The following is a 14,673-nucleotide window of genomic DNA, read 5'->3' as shown; positions in this document are numbered from 1 at the left end:
AATCTATCCTGTGTGATTTGGCGGGTCTACACCTCGATTGAATGGTGATGCTATAATCTTCATCAATTCTTCCTATGGTAATCAATATAAATTGCGAAGCAACTCAATAGGATTTAAGTCGTACGACTTCTGTAATGATAAGAGGCACAACCCGGTAGGGTCAAACCCCGTCGGTAACTAGCCGTCTAGTTCTTTTTTAGGAGTTACTTGGTTAGCTACGAGTTTTTGTAAAAAAGGCACCTGGAAATAACGGAATTTGTGGAAAAGAAGGGAAAGACCTGTCTTCCCTAAGAGTTTCTGAAGTTTTATAACAGTTTCAGCAAAACCGATTTTATCAAAAGCAACAAAAGAACCACATTACAAAACTCAATAAGTTTTCCTAATCCCGTCTTAGTGAAGACTGTCAATCTAATAGCTTGTCAGAATTCTACCTGCTTACGCAATAGTACAATATTCAAGAAGATGAAAGTCAAAAAAACATATTTTGATTTAAGAATAGATAGCTGCCATTTGAAGTTTTTGCTTTCGTTTGTGATTTGGTGGACCATGATCCTGAACCATCGGACAGGCAAGACACCAACTTTTATCATCACCTCTGTGGTTGATCTGAACCTGCTGCTCCAGCTGGGGGTGCTGCGGACACGCTGCTTGCCGACCCATTCTCAGCAGGTGGAGGAACACCCCATTTGCCCTCAGATTCCAGTGGCTCCAAAACATGGACACCCCCATCTGTTAGTCCCAAAGCAAACTGATTTGGTTCTGATGGATGTGCAGCAATCACAAGTGGATAAACATTTGAGCTGAAATAGGGAACATACAAGTCAGCAACAATAACTGGTCATGGCATCTTGAGCATGCCTTCATGGCACACACAAGGGTTGGACATATTACTCACGTAACAAAAACAGGAAAGATGTGCAACGGAAAGTTGCTTTACAATATGATTTCAATACAAAAAAAAAAGGGGGAAGTGTCATTGCAAAGCAAAATAACCAGATAAGTAAGAAATGACGTTACACAAAAATAATGATACACCTTGATCACATAACTAATTCACACTGCTGACCAGACAGTTAATTGACCAGTTGTGATTTCAAAAAACACCGGATAGACTTCATTTATCTAGTTTGTCTGATAATCAAGCATGATGTAGGTGAGAAACGTACATGCAGCATAATAAAGCAGATAACATCCATATATGTGGAAGTGGTCTTTTAAGATACCTGATGTTAGCAGGAAGATAAGCAGCTGGACTTATCCGGCATCGCATCCTGAGATTTGTGATGTTAAATACGCACACGGTGGCATCCAAAAGGCTTACATATATCAGTTGACTGTCACATGAAAATGTGGCATGGGTGATTGGAGCAAAAGATTCATGCAGAACCCACTGAGAGCAAAAGTCAGTTAAGAATGAGTATAAATCGTATGGCATTTTTAGAATTCTCTATATGGAAAGAAGACTACCTGCTTTACACACTCTAACTTATTGGTTTCAAATATAGCAATCTGGGTCTCATGTACAGCCAGGAAATGTATCTGATCCTGGTGAAACTGCACACATGTATCTGAAAGTGCACTTGGAGTACGCCCAGGTGGAGTTTGCAAAAATCTGCTCCTCTGCTTCTCCCACCCATCTGTTCCCCACACACAAATCTGCAAGCAAGAAACATAATCAGATATGTAGTGGAGAGGTCAAAATAGGATTTCATAAGAATGTAAAATTTTATATGACAGACAAGAATGCCACAGTAATACAAAACAACTGGTCATTTAACCTGAGCATCAGCTCCAGTTGACACCAGTACATTTAAAACATGCGAGAAGGCAAGACCAGTAATTCTTTTAGAGTGACCCTTCAGTTTGCTTTTGACCTGCGGAAAGATTACAGGTTTTAGAAATGACGGACTTGAACAGTGGTGCAGACAGTGGTTTCTGTTTGTTACCTCATCAACACGAACATTGTAAATCTGGACTGTGGAGTCATCCATTCCTATAGCAATTATGTTGTTATCCTGAGGATGAAATGCAAGAAATGTCGCTGCTGGTGGTGGGGACATAAATGTTGTCATAGTCTGCACTCGACAAATGTGAATTTAAATATTGAAAACATTGATTAGAGGGCAGGATGTAAACTGCAACTTTGTTTTATAGCAATTTCAAGCCAACCTTAAATGTCATCATGTTAAATAGGGAGATTTTCCCTCCTGATGCAGACATGACATAAGAATCATTCTTTGACAAAGCAAAACATGGGACTGCTTCCTCAGGATTTGCATCAGTTATGTCATTTGTCATCAAGATGCCACTTGGTGGTTGCCATAACTGTGGGGAAACACTTGCTGTAGCCTACAAAATAAAGCATTGTTGCTGAACATCACCACAAATTTGAAGTTGTAACAGGACCCTGTAGCATATATAACTATGTATTTCATCATACTTTCCCACTTGAATTGCGTTCATTACGAGGCCACTTCCAGAGTAGATGAATTGCATTGGATGCCAAAGCCAAGATGGCTACTCCAGAATTAGTATATATTAATCTTGATATCTGTAACCATAGGAAGAATAAGGACAAAAAGAATCTTACACTGTTTCCCACATGGTATGCTATAAAAGCTTAATGGCACAAACAGTCAAGGAGGCATCTAATGTTTTCGCTGTCTATTACACAAGTGTAAAGAATAGTTGAAAATTGTATATGTACTTCTTTTAAATGTATTATCTGGTATATGCTACTTGTCTTTCAGGGTATTGTCAAATCACACTGCCAAATTACAAGTAGTACAGCTGTGTATTGTAAAAAAGAGAAGCAAACTGTGATGCTTGCAGCTTAACTAGAAGGAATAAACTCAGAAGAATGTGATGCTGCTGGAAATCTAAATATTTCTGAATCATATAAAATACAGAAATTTGTATTCAAGAATGGGAGAAACATCAATATAGGCTTTTATTTTTTTTAAAAAATGTTTATAGGGCATGGTATAGAAGAGCGCAGGCTTTGTTTAGATGCTCAACAGCCCTATCTGCATGACATCCACAAGGATAAAGTGGAAGAAAAAAGAAAGAATGCAATGTATGAGTGAAGTTGTTGATCCCACCAATCCCAGTATGGTAAGGATACCAAGCCTTCTTTTAAATTGGTGATTTCAGTATATCAGATATCTTGAGATGGTTCATTGCTTCAAGTTCATCCTTCTTCCTCTGCCTCCTCTCTTCTTGCCCTAGTGCTAGTATTGAATACATTATGCAGAGAGAGTGCTTGGGCAACCAAACAGGCCTTAAAAGATGATGTTAAGCCATCCATAGTGGACTTCAATGGGGCAACCAGGTCGGCTATTCTGAATTTTGTGAGTGGCCTTGCAGGATGATGTTAAGGCAGCAACTCATTAATTTTTTTATAACAAGCTGATCAGTCAAAGTGTCACCCCTACTGGAGTCTGCTTATGTTGCTAGCTCTAACCTTGAATTTTTCCTCAAATCATCTCTCAGTCCATGCTTAGCTGACTGCCTTCAGCTCTCATTGATATTAGTAAGGTGTCCAGTGTACTTGATTCTATAAAACTTTTCATATATTTTAATTTCTTTACAAAGGTCTTGGAGAATACCTTTATTCTTGGGACAATACTGAAGCCACTCCACCTGCAAGCTGTAATATAGAGGCATCTTTCAGTTTTAAAGTGGCCAAGGATGTGTGTTCACCTTCCGAATCAAGGAGAGTGCCAACATCAGTTCAGGCTAAAGATGGTGGTCCCTTTTCAGACTGAATTTTAATCATATAGGCATCCCACAAATCCACATAGTTCTGGGCCATGGTAGGTTTGGGAGTGAAGGGGATGAAGTTATATTCCAAACATGACTGTTGATGGAGAAATCAGCCAAAGAGATCTTCAGATCAGCTATGACAAGCCCATCATAAAATGAACAGTTCAAAGAATAAAGGGGCAGACAAGATCGCTTGGGTGAGGCCGAATTGGTGAGCAATGAAATTGAACTGAGCATTTATTATTGCCAGATCACTCAACATTTGAGCCTACATGAAGGTTCCTTGGGACAAGAAAATTGTTTCCCCTTTCTATCTCTCGAGTTGAGATGGAAAGGGGAACAACTTTATGGCTAGGTTGAATAGATGTATGGGCATGCCACCGATGATCAAATTGGAATGGATAGATGGTAGTGCAGCCTTGACCTTCAAGGACTTTCGCTACTGGAATGCTGCCTACTCAAGTGAAAAAAGCAGTAACTATGGTGCTGTGCTAATGGATGAAAAAACTAAAAGCTAAAGGCTAAATCAAAATAATTAAAAGATAACTGGAAAGACAAAAATAGAATTGCTGGTCATTGAATGGCGAAAAGCCTCTTCTCAAAGTTACAACTTAATACTTATAAGTAGTTCCTATTAACTGTTAAGATAGGTGTCACTACTTAGCTTTGATACTTACTGGCTTGTGCATGCTGCCATTGTTATGCATGAGAGTTACTTCCCTTCTGATACTCCTACATTCCAGGAAGTAAGCATGGATCCAGAGTTGGAAGATCCATAAAAGACCTCCGCAACTCCAAGCTCCCTAGGAATTTGCTCTAAAGCCTTAGTACAGATAGACTAAGACTAGAGGGGCTAAAGCTATAAGCCGGCCCTTGATCAAAACAATGGCTAGTCAAAAATGCACTTTTCATGATCTTGATTGATAGAGGTTGAAAAAGAAACCGAAAACCAAAACACGAAAGAAAGCCAGATACTCTTGTTTGGTGGATGGACTAGTCTGTTGGCCCAAAGCTTTCATATAGGAGTTATAACTAGCCTTTTTACCTAGATCCAAGCGGAACTCATCAGCAAGTACTTCTTGGCGTATTGGCATTGGACGATGGTTTGCCATACTAACCCATACTGCCTGGTACGAGATAATACCATATCGTACCAGTACTGAACTGGTACGGTGTCTCGTACTGGTAGCAACACTCAGTATGCTATCTTATACGCACAGAATCACATATTGACACAGTAATAGGATGGTACTAGTATGGGATCTAGTATTGAGACAATGAACCTTGCATTCGAAAACTTCACCAAATGGCCTAAGATTCAAAATAGCCCCTAAATCTCAAAGAATAGGTATAGTTATCTCATGATTCAGATGAAGGTTTGTTGGTCAACAGTGACCAAGACCAAAGAGCAGTAAAGAAAAAAGATCGATTTGATATGGGAGTAGATTTAAAAAAGGAAAATACCCAAGAGGCCACTCTCCTCTTAAGTTGAAAACTTTTGTTGGGAGACATAGCCAAAACAGTGATCATAGAGATTGGTCTTGGTCAGCCAAGACTAATGAGGGTTAGTATTTTTTTAGACCGAAGTCTTAAAACTCAGTCTTGCATAGAGAAAGGTTTCATTGGAACGAGGAGGAAAGATGGGAGAAAGGGCCTTGAGAATGCATGAGTTAAGGATTGGAATTAGGATGAGAAAACCAGAGGAGTCACAAAAAAGCACCTACAAGTTCATGGACTCGAAAACTTTGGAATGCTCAAGCTCTTCTTTCATTTGCTAGGCCATAAAATTGGGAGTTAAGATGTGTGGATAAATCTAAGTCTGGGAGAAGGAAGCAGTAGATTAGGGATGAAGTTGTAGAAGACCAATTAAGGAAGAAACTAATGGCTCTGAAATTAGGGCTTATGGAAGTGATGGCATAAAAAGAAAGGGATGAGACTTAGTTATAAAAAGGTTAGTGCACTGTACTGGAGGCATACTCGAACGGATTCTAACTGATTGTGACATCTCAGAAGGTGGTCGAATCATGCAAGCCATTTAAAGCAGCCAATATGATACGAACATGGGCCCACTACCTATGACATAAGAGACATATTGGGCTGCACTTTAAATAAAGTAAGAGCTAATTCTAAAGGGATGCAGGAATTTCAGCAGTTCAATGCATTTGAGAAATCCATCGGTTGACTAATCAAGACTGTGGATGTGGTGTCAGATACATCCCATCATTCCTCTGATCATCAGTTGATGGGATGTGGGGAAATTGTTTATTTCACATCCAGATCCATGATAAAGGTGTGACGATTGACTAAGATGAGACTAGGTGGTAAGCTTGAGGAAGGTCGAAGGATGGTTAAGTGATAAAGTTTAAAAAAAAAAAACATTAGGCAACCACGTGGCATCACCTAAGGTAGGCCAAGCGACAATTAAAAGCACCAGATGGAATAGGCCGAGTGGTGAATCACTCGAGGAACAGGTCGAGTCTTGAAGAAAAGTTGTGATGAAACATAGGTAGATTGTGAGTATGGCTTATCCGAGAGGGTAAGTGTTGAACTAAAGGTTGATCATGTTCTATGTTGTTTGTGTTGCTAAGTCATTGAGATCATATAAGGTGAAGATCCAAGCAGTTGAAGCAATTGCCAAGAGATTAGGATGTGAAGATAAATGGCTCAAAGATTAAAACTAAGTGCAGCAACTATCAAGAGAAAATGACTAGAGTGGTGTTGGCGAAAGATGACGGATGCCAGTGCTAGAGGGTGACATCTATCTAGTATTTAAAAAGAGAATGTATAATTATCAAATTGTAATACTAACAATAGACCTTTTCACCAATCAATGATCAACAATTTTATTTTTATCTCTTTAGTTATTGTTATTTCCCTTTATCCTTTCGCTTTTATCCTCAATATAAATATCAAACTAGCTTATAACCCCATATGATACATAGGATGCGATTTTTTTAAAAATAATATTTGATTTTATTTATCTTGTGAAGATCCCGGAGATTGGAGGAGGAAGTCCGATGCTGGTGATGATGGGCGTTTGGAGGGTTCGGGAGTTGGGAAGATTGAAAGACTCTGCCAACAGACCCTTAGAAACCCCTCTCCTTTCCCACAGATCTCTGAAAAAGATAATGAAATGAAAAGAAAAAGAAGTGCAAAGAAAAAAAAAAGAGATCATCTAGAAAGGTCTTACCCTAAAATTGTTTCCGTCTTTCCCCAGTTTTCGTTGATTTTTCCTGTGTTTTCCTTTCAAAAATGAGAATTGAAATACATCTAAATGAGAAAAGGTCTTCAAGACTTATAACACACCCGAATGCCAAGCCCACCCATTTTCACACAGAATTCCACTTTCTTTTACAAAGGCACCATGATTGCAATCCATCAAGCGATACAAAATCAACCGCAAAATCTCAAAACCCTTATCAAGATCAAAGGCCCAGCCAATCAGTAGCCATCAAAATCAAATTTTTCCTCCGTAAAACGTATCCAAAACAAAATTTTTCGAAGTATACGATGCCCAATGCGAGATTTATATAAGTACAGTCGCATAACCACATCAGGAAGAATGGGGAAAAAACATCATCAACAACTAAAATATACAAAAGAATCCAAATGAATGCAAAAAGAAGAAAAAAATGGGGGTAACTCCCAACTCGTAACACAAAATCTATGACAGAATAAGATATTAACAATGGAAAAAGCGGAAGAAGAACACACCTAAAATTTAATTTCGGGAAGGTTGAGAGGCTCTGCCAACGGAACCTAAGAAGCCCCTCTCTTTTCCCACAAATCTCTGAAAAAGATAATGAAATGAAAATCGGTCATGCCCCCCTGCCGAGCGCCCCTCTGAGCGCCAGCACCGGAACATCCCTCGCCACATAATCCGATGGGACCAGGCAAAGTGGGGATTGCGGCCGCTGCCCACTGGGAGGAGAGGAGGGCAAGGCCAGTCACAGGAGAAGAGCCATCTAGGGTTAGGGCTTAGTCGCGGAGTGAGGAGGGAGGAGCGTTAGCGGACGATCTCGAAGCGAAACGCATCGTCCAGCATTTTTCTATTTTTTGGGACACATGGCAGAGGGGGGGTTTTGTATTTTTGTGCATGTGGAGGACGAAGGCATTGCATTGGCAGTGCCTCCGTTTTAATATATATATATATATATATATATATATATATATATATATATATATATATTATAATTCTAAGAACAGGCATTTTCGCCGATCAATGATCAACAATTTTATTTTTTATATCTTCAATTTTTATTATATTCTTTTATCTTTTAACTTTTATCTCTTCAACAAGTAATAACTTAATTATCGCTTCCTTTTCCGAAAAGGAGGCATCCCAATAGTGAGAATTCTTGAAAGTCAAGACAGTAGAATCTGTCATCATCTATCCTTTCTAGGTTGGACCAGTGGCATGCCCATGCATCCATCCAGCCCCGTCGCTTGTTGTTTCTCTTTCTCCCACATTGAGAGCATAGACCTTTCAGAGAAACAATAATACTGCTGAAACTTGACAAGGAAATCAGCCGGTTCATTACCATCCACTATCGAGTTTTGGCACTCCAATTGATGATCTTGTTCTTAAAAGCTCAAAAAAGCTAAAGATCCAGCTACGCTAGCACAAATATAGGGTCCTTGCCTACTTATCCAGGCACATAAATATTGAAAGTAGAGAACCATCTTAACCAACACCTAGCCAATAAAGTAGTGTAGTTTCATTAATTATGGAAATTTATCCAATATGGTAAGAGAAAAAATGTCTAACTTGAACCTTCATATAACCTGCAATGAAAGAATCCTTTTTTCAAGAAAAGTTGGATGTTAGCCAAAATGTGTGGTAAATTTAATCTCTTGTTTCATTAAAAACATATGATTTCAGCCTTTGATAGGAAAAGATACTAAAGAACATAGAACATTGATTAAAATGCATACTGACTGCAAAAAGAAAAGTGCAAAAAAAAAAAAAATTGACATGAAGATCAAAATAGCTACATGTGCACCTCATTAATTTGGTGAATGTGTTCGGAGTGTATGATGCCAAATGCATGTGGTACTTCTGATGATATAAACACATTAATCTATGCAGTTTCCTGATTCATGATGCTTTTGCAGTCCAAGAATAGACAACTGATTTCTAAGGATACCGATGAAGGCATTTGGCGATGCTGTAGTGAATGAGGAACCACAGATAAAAATGATGTTCCAGATGCAAAAACCTTACCTTGCTTGTTCTCATGTTATCTATGAGCCTCAGGGATTGGCACTGAGCCGGTTCATTGATTTCAGTGAGCTTCCAGATCTTTAATTTCTCCATCGACTCATCAACTAATCTAGGTTTTACATCCACCAGATTTCTGCTGTCTCCATTCTATCAAATAAAATATAAAGTTAGTGCAAAGTAGTGGGTTAGAAGTATAAAAATTTCTGTTTGATGCAAAATGGTGGAAAGCAATGTATGAATGTGTTAGTTATATCTTTAGCATGAAATTACAGAAGCAAGACCAAAACAAAGTAGCTCAACAACACCATCCATCCCCACGCAAGAAAAAATGTGGGGAAAAAGAAAATCAACAAACCATTCCAACTACAGACACCGCAGGAGCAGTTTTATCTGTTCCACTACTAGTCCCAATAGCAACAGCAGACAATGGGCCTGTTAAAGGATGCATCACGGATGCAAAACACAATGTGATATTTTGGCATTATTGATCAGGACATCAAATAAGCATAAAGGAATACCTTCATTACAGTCTCTGATACAGCCCTAGAAGGATCAAGAGATCGATTTTCAAATGTGCGCAACAAACGAAGTCCATCAGCATTTGCCAAAATCTTGATCCCATTTTCATGTGTAGAAACGGCCAGCAATGTACCCTCCTTGTTAAAACGTATACGTGGGCTTGCCTGAAGATTAGAACAAGTTCAAAGCATGCAAAAAATCATTTTTCCTGTTTTCTTTCTACATAGTTGATCATCTGGCATGGGAACTCTAGAAAGAACTTACTGGGAGTCCACCCTCAGCATCAATAGATGTCAAAAGATTAGTATTATCCATGTCCCAGAATTTTATTAGAAATTCATCACCAGCGGCCAAAAAGCGATTCCTAGTGGTGTCAAATTGTACAACACCCAAAGACCGTTTCCGAAATCCGAGATAGGTCCTCTTAACAGCCCCTTCACTTTCGTTCCATTCAACGATGTGCGTTTCTCCATCTTTGCTGGTCCCACAAGAAAACAATCTACAAAGATTGAAAGTAAAGCTTGACACATAAATAAGAAAAAAAATTTCTACATGATGAGAAAGAATCAGCCAATTGACCGTGAACCATCAGCACTGTATGCCATTGTAGTGCACCAGCGACCAGGGGCATCATAATCAACTCTGGAACCCATATTATCATACAACCATGCCTTGATCTTTCCATCTAATGCTGTTGAAAAGGTGAACTGTATAATCAACAAAGAATAGCATTAATGTAGCATTAACACAACATGAGTAACAATAGCATCACAAATACAGAAAATGGATATTTGTCCCATAAACATAAACACATAATCAATACAGGAACTAACTAGTATCCAAGAAAACCTGAATGTTCTCCTTGTGGTGGGGACAAACAGAATAAACAGGTGCCTCATGACCTTCAAAAGTGTACTGTTTGGCACCAGAAGTGGCGTCCCATACCTAAAATTTCGTAGCCATACATAAATTGGCACTTCGAAAGTACAGCATCTACAACTCAGTTCAAAACCTAGATCTAAAAACCAACCTTAATTGTCTTGTCATCTCCACAGGTGATTACACATAGATGTTTACTGGGTTTAGAGAATGCAAGATCATTGACACCACCAATATGAGCATCAATCTGCAATTGTGATTAAATCATCAGTGTCTAAGATGTCAGAACAGACCAGTAAAACCGAATAAATGGCATCGGTACATTCTATACCTCCAAGTGCTGCCTAATATCATCACCACCATGATAAGAATATATCTGCACAATGTGCCTTGAGTATGCAACACCTAGAGAAGCAGAAACAGAGATTCCAGATATATCACGATCTCTTGTGATGGATTTTTGGTTTTTATATACAAATATCTGCTTCTATATACCTACCAAACAAAGAGCCTTCTGGACTCCATATTACACGGTTAGCTGACACGCCTGGATCTTTAACTAGAGCAGTCTGGGTTGCAGCAAGTCAGAATTCAGATTGCAGTGATAGGACACAAATTCAAAGTGAAATAGAACATGCTTTTCTATATGGTTTCACAAAATATCTTTAATCAACAAAAGTAACAAACCTGAAGAGCCACTGAGCATGCTCCAAGTTCCCAAACCCTGAAATTTTTCAGAACCAGTCTCTCCCTAGTTCCAACATCCCATAATCCAATGTCCCCAACATTTGTACCGACTAAACCATATCAAAAGCAAAATCGATACACATCAGAATAACTTACTGAAAACAACAGATTTTCTAAGATGTATCTCTCTGTTAGTATATCATGACAGAACAAAAGCTCACCGAGGAGAACTGTCTGCTGAGTAGGATGAAAATCCAAGCTCATGGGAGTTGAACCCTGATTAAGTGTTCTTGCAACAGTCTTGGGCAAGTCATCTGGAGGGTACATAGATTGACTGTGATTTTGAAGATATGTAACTGGCAATATATTGACAGGCAGATTCACCTTCACAGGCAGTTGCAAGAACAAAGTGGAGGTCAGCAACCATGTAATTTTTAAGTTCTACTGCTGTACGAGCTTAAAAGCATCATTGGTGGCAAGAAATGGAAATAAAACAGATTCCATTAAAGGCAACCTAGCACACCTCATCAGAAATCCCAATGGGCCTTGTTCGTTTTGATACATGATCAGAATCTGCTGAAGGGTAATCCACAGCAGGGTTGTGAGTTGGAGTCCTAGGATGCTTCAAAATTGCAGCTACATTCAAAGCAGCAAACATGAACGGCGAATAGAAATACATATCTATACGAAAATTTGAAGGCATAACTGACATGCACAATATTTTACAGTCTAAAATAACTTACCAGGATTTGAAGGAGCAGCGAGTCCAATAGCCCCTCCAGAAACTGTTGGATGGGTTACTGTTGGTGGATTAGACATCCAACCAGCAAGGGGTGTAGGAATGGGTGCTGGTGCAGGTTGAAAAGGCTGAATGAAACCCACTAAATTAAGCCTGAAAGATTACATACCACTTTACAGAAGCAGGTATATAGATTATGCTAGTTTAATTACCGCATGTGCACCCAATGGAGTAAAACCTCCTGGTTTTGGCATAGATCCAAGCAGTGGACTGTTTGCAGGTGATGGGGCACGCGCCCCATTTGGCTGTCCACAAGAATGGTCAACAAAAAGGGTTTTTATATCCGGATTAGGCCTTGGATTTTTGCAGAGCTGGTGCTGCCAGTTTAAACTGCCAAATTACATAGTTACATCAGTTCACCTTTAAGAACTCACACTCTTAACAACAGTATTTTGGAGGCTAAAAAAGAAGATAAATTGCTCGACCATACAAATAAATAAGCAACAAATCAAGAAGTAGCTTCATATGCACTATTACAAACACATGGGATAATGATCGTGTATGCAACACTTTTTATTTAAGAAGACTCATTCAACACATTCTTTACAACAAACACCCGTATATATGATCACATAAGCATAATATGCTGTACAACTTCAGGACCAGGTGTTCATGTGCAAATGAAAATATATATTGCAAGTAGAATAGATATGCATGCATCTATATATCTGCATGAAGCTTTAATTTTAATACTGTGAAGCTTTAATTTTAATACTTGCAAGTGAAGTTGTATGTATGTTGATGTATATGCATTTCTAATATGTACATGCATGAATATATGAGAGATCGACAGACCCTGATAGCATGCTACAGGTATGTGTTATGCAAATTTATGCTGCATAGATGGCTGCATACTATATAATGCTGTGACTACTACAATAGTAGAATATAGGGGAAGCGTTATATGTAAATTAGAAACTAAGTGTTCTAAGCCCTTTCAACATGTCTCTTTTGCATGTAGTTATCATTCGTAAGTTAATGTAATGCAAGAAAACAAGGCATAAAATTTCATGTCTTTTTTACACAAGTTCACTACTAATAAATAAATCAATGAGGTGTATGCAAGTTCTGGATAATCCCAAATTTCGATGATCATATTTTGTAGAATATATAAGCAACTAGAAGGAAAAATACAGACTAAACTAGCACCACACTGCAAAAGTAGAAAGCACCCCCATTGATTTACCTCTGATTAATAAGAGTGCGTAGCCTGGAATTTCTGAGGGTTGGAAACTGGAATTTGTCACGGAACAGAGGGTTCGCCTCAATTAGCTTCTTGAGCTCAACAAGCATTATTGTTCTTGCTGATTTTGTATCACCATATTTTGAGAGCTGTTCATTCTCCCTAAAAAGCAAGAATGTTTCTCAAAATGATCATTTACCAAACCAACAGATATAGATAAATTGTTATAAAACCTCACCTGAAATTCTCCAATGTCAGAAGTTGTGTAATTTCTTTGAAAAGATCCTCATTAAATGAGGCAAAGACTTTCAGATCCTTCACGAGGACATCGACAGCCTTTGCGCGATCATGCCTAGGCAAGAAATTATACAAAAATCATGCTTGATTATAAAATAGAAGAGACGAAAGGGATCATAATATAAGATAAGAAAGATCACAGAAACAATGCCCGATAAGTAATATTCTGGTGAAACAAAACAGAGATTGTCCAATAAAACAACTTCCTGGACAAGGCTCGCTCAATCATTTAAAAAGAAAGCCAGGGAAAGGGAAGCTTACTTATCCAATGCCTCAAGGTATTTCTGTTTCCGGATTTCAAAGAAAATTTTCATGGAATATCGATTATCATCAACCTTAGTGAAACTAGAGAGGTATCGCTCCACTTCATCCCAGTTTCCCCTCTGCACTTCATCTTCAAAGTACTTCATATTGAAATAGAAACCAGATTCCTGCTCGAGCCTATTACCAAAAGAAGGAGAAAAAGGGAGGTAAAAAGGAAAAAAAAAAAAAAGAACCTTAACTCAAAAGCAGTGAGAAAACAAATTACTAATGAAATATGGAATATTGTCCTAAGGCAAACATACTTGTGGACGGTCTCTTTAAACTTCTCCTCATCAAGAAACTGCAAGATCAAGAAAACCAGCTCTCTACTGAGGGAAGACATTGCTACTCCACGTCTTTCTCGCAAAAATCCACACCACCGCCCCCAGTCGTCACATTCAAACCCTAAGTCATCAGAATAAAAGAAACATAGAATCATAGATCATATCTTTCTTGAAAATACGAGACCAAGCGCAACAAAATTCCCAGCAGAAAGCCCGAATTCAGCTAATCAAAACTTTCCAAATCGAAACAAAACTCCAGAAAGAATCAAGAAACATATACTAAATCACTCAAAAACCTCTTCCTTCCTCCGCACAAAGATCCGCCGACGACCAGAATCTCTACCCAGCGTTAAAAAAATCTAGGGTTACCGAAGATCGGGCACGAGGAATCAGAGACAGCACAAGTAGATGAAGGGAAAAAGGCAAAAGCGGAGTCCATAAGACAAAGATTCCGAAAGAATTCGGGGGAAAAAAAAAAAAAAACAAAACAAAGAAAAAGAGCTCACCTCACGATCGGAGGCCGGAGAGAAAGAAAGAGATCGGATACGAGCGGCGAGACGAAATCTCTCGCTCTTTTCTCCTATCAGCCCCTCCCAAGAAACGAACGGATTAAACAAACGAAAATGGGAAGGGGTCAAAAAGACAGAAACAAATCGCAATGGGGACTCCGAGAGGTCCTATTTATAAGGACAGGAGCCCAGGGGGCAAGCCCAGTTCCTGATTGGCTTATCAG

At 38.8% G+C, this 14,673-nt stretch overlaps 1 protein-coding gene and 1 long non-coding RNA gene across 3 annotated transcripts; both read right to left on the bottom strand.

Annotated features, from left to right (window-relative positions):
* Positions 1–283: 283 nt before the first annotated feature.
* On the bottom strand, positions 284–14,584 carry LOC105050107 (protein TPR3). The gene is made up of 25 exons (XM_010929978.4): positions 14,447–14,584; positions 13,920–14,061; positions 13,615–13,794; positions 13,295–13,408; positions 13,060–13,218; positions 12,026–12,203; positions 11,818–11,941; positions 11,598–11,710; positions 11,296–11,458; positions 11,075–11,184; positions 10,887–10,956; positions 10,719–10,792; positions 10,539–10,634; positions 10,358–10,453; positions 10,088–10,215; positions 9,773–10,007; positions 9,508–9,672; positions 8,990–9,136; positions 2,441–2,551; positions 2,170–2,349; positions 1,947–2,075; positions 1,779–1,874; positions 1,468–1,656; positions 1,224–1,390; positions 284–800 (listed from the first exon to the last, which is right to left on the bottom strand). The coding sequence occupies exons 2-25, from the start codon at positions 13,997–13,999 to the stop codon at positions 590–592; spliced, it is 3,315 nt and encodes a 1,104-aa protein (XP_010928280.1). The 5' UTR covers positions 14,000–14,061; positions 14,447–14,584; the 3' UTR covers positions 284–589.
* Positions 6,743–7,619, bottom strand: LOC140859639 (uncharacterized). 2 transcript variants are annotated; one of them, XR_012143198.1, is made up of 3 exons: positions 7,480–7,619; positions 6,956–7,008; positions 6,743–6,881 (listed from the first exon to the last, which is right to left on the bottom strand). It is a non-coding gene; the product is annotated as an uncharacterized lncRNA (long non-coding RNA). The 2 variants fall into 2 exon arrangements; XR_012143197.1 differs by having other exon boundaries at positions 6,956–6,998; positions 7,480–7,617.
* Positions 14,585–14,673: the final 89 nt, after the last annotated feature.

This window comes from Elaeis guineensis, chromosome 8 (genome assembly GCF_000442705.2).
Source record: "Elaeis guineensis isolate ETL-2024a chromosome 8, EG11, whole genome shotgun sequence".
Classification (NCBI taxonomy): Eukaryota; Viridiplantae; Streptophyta; class Magnoliopsida; order Arecales; family Arecaceae; genus Elaeis; species Elaeis guineensis.
The sequence above is the reverse complement of the archived record's forward strand: the minus strand, read 5'-3'. Positions and strand labels throughout refer to the sequence as shown.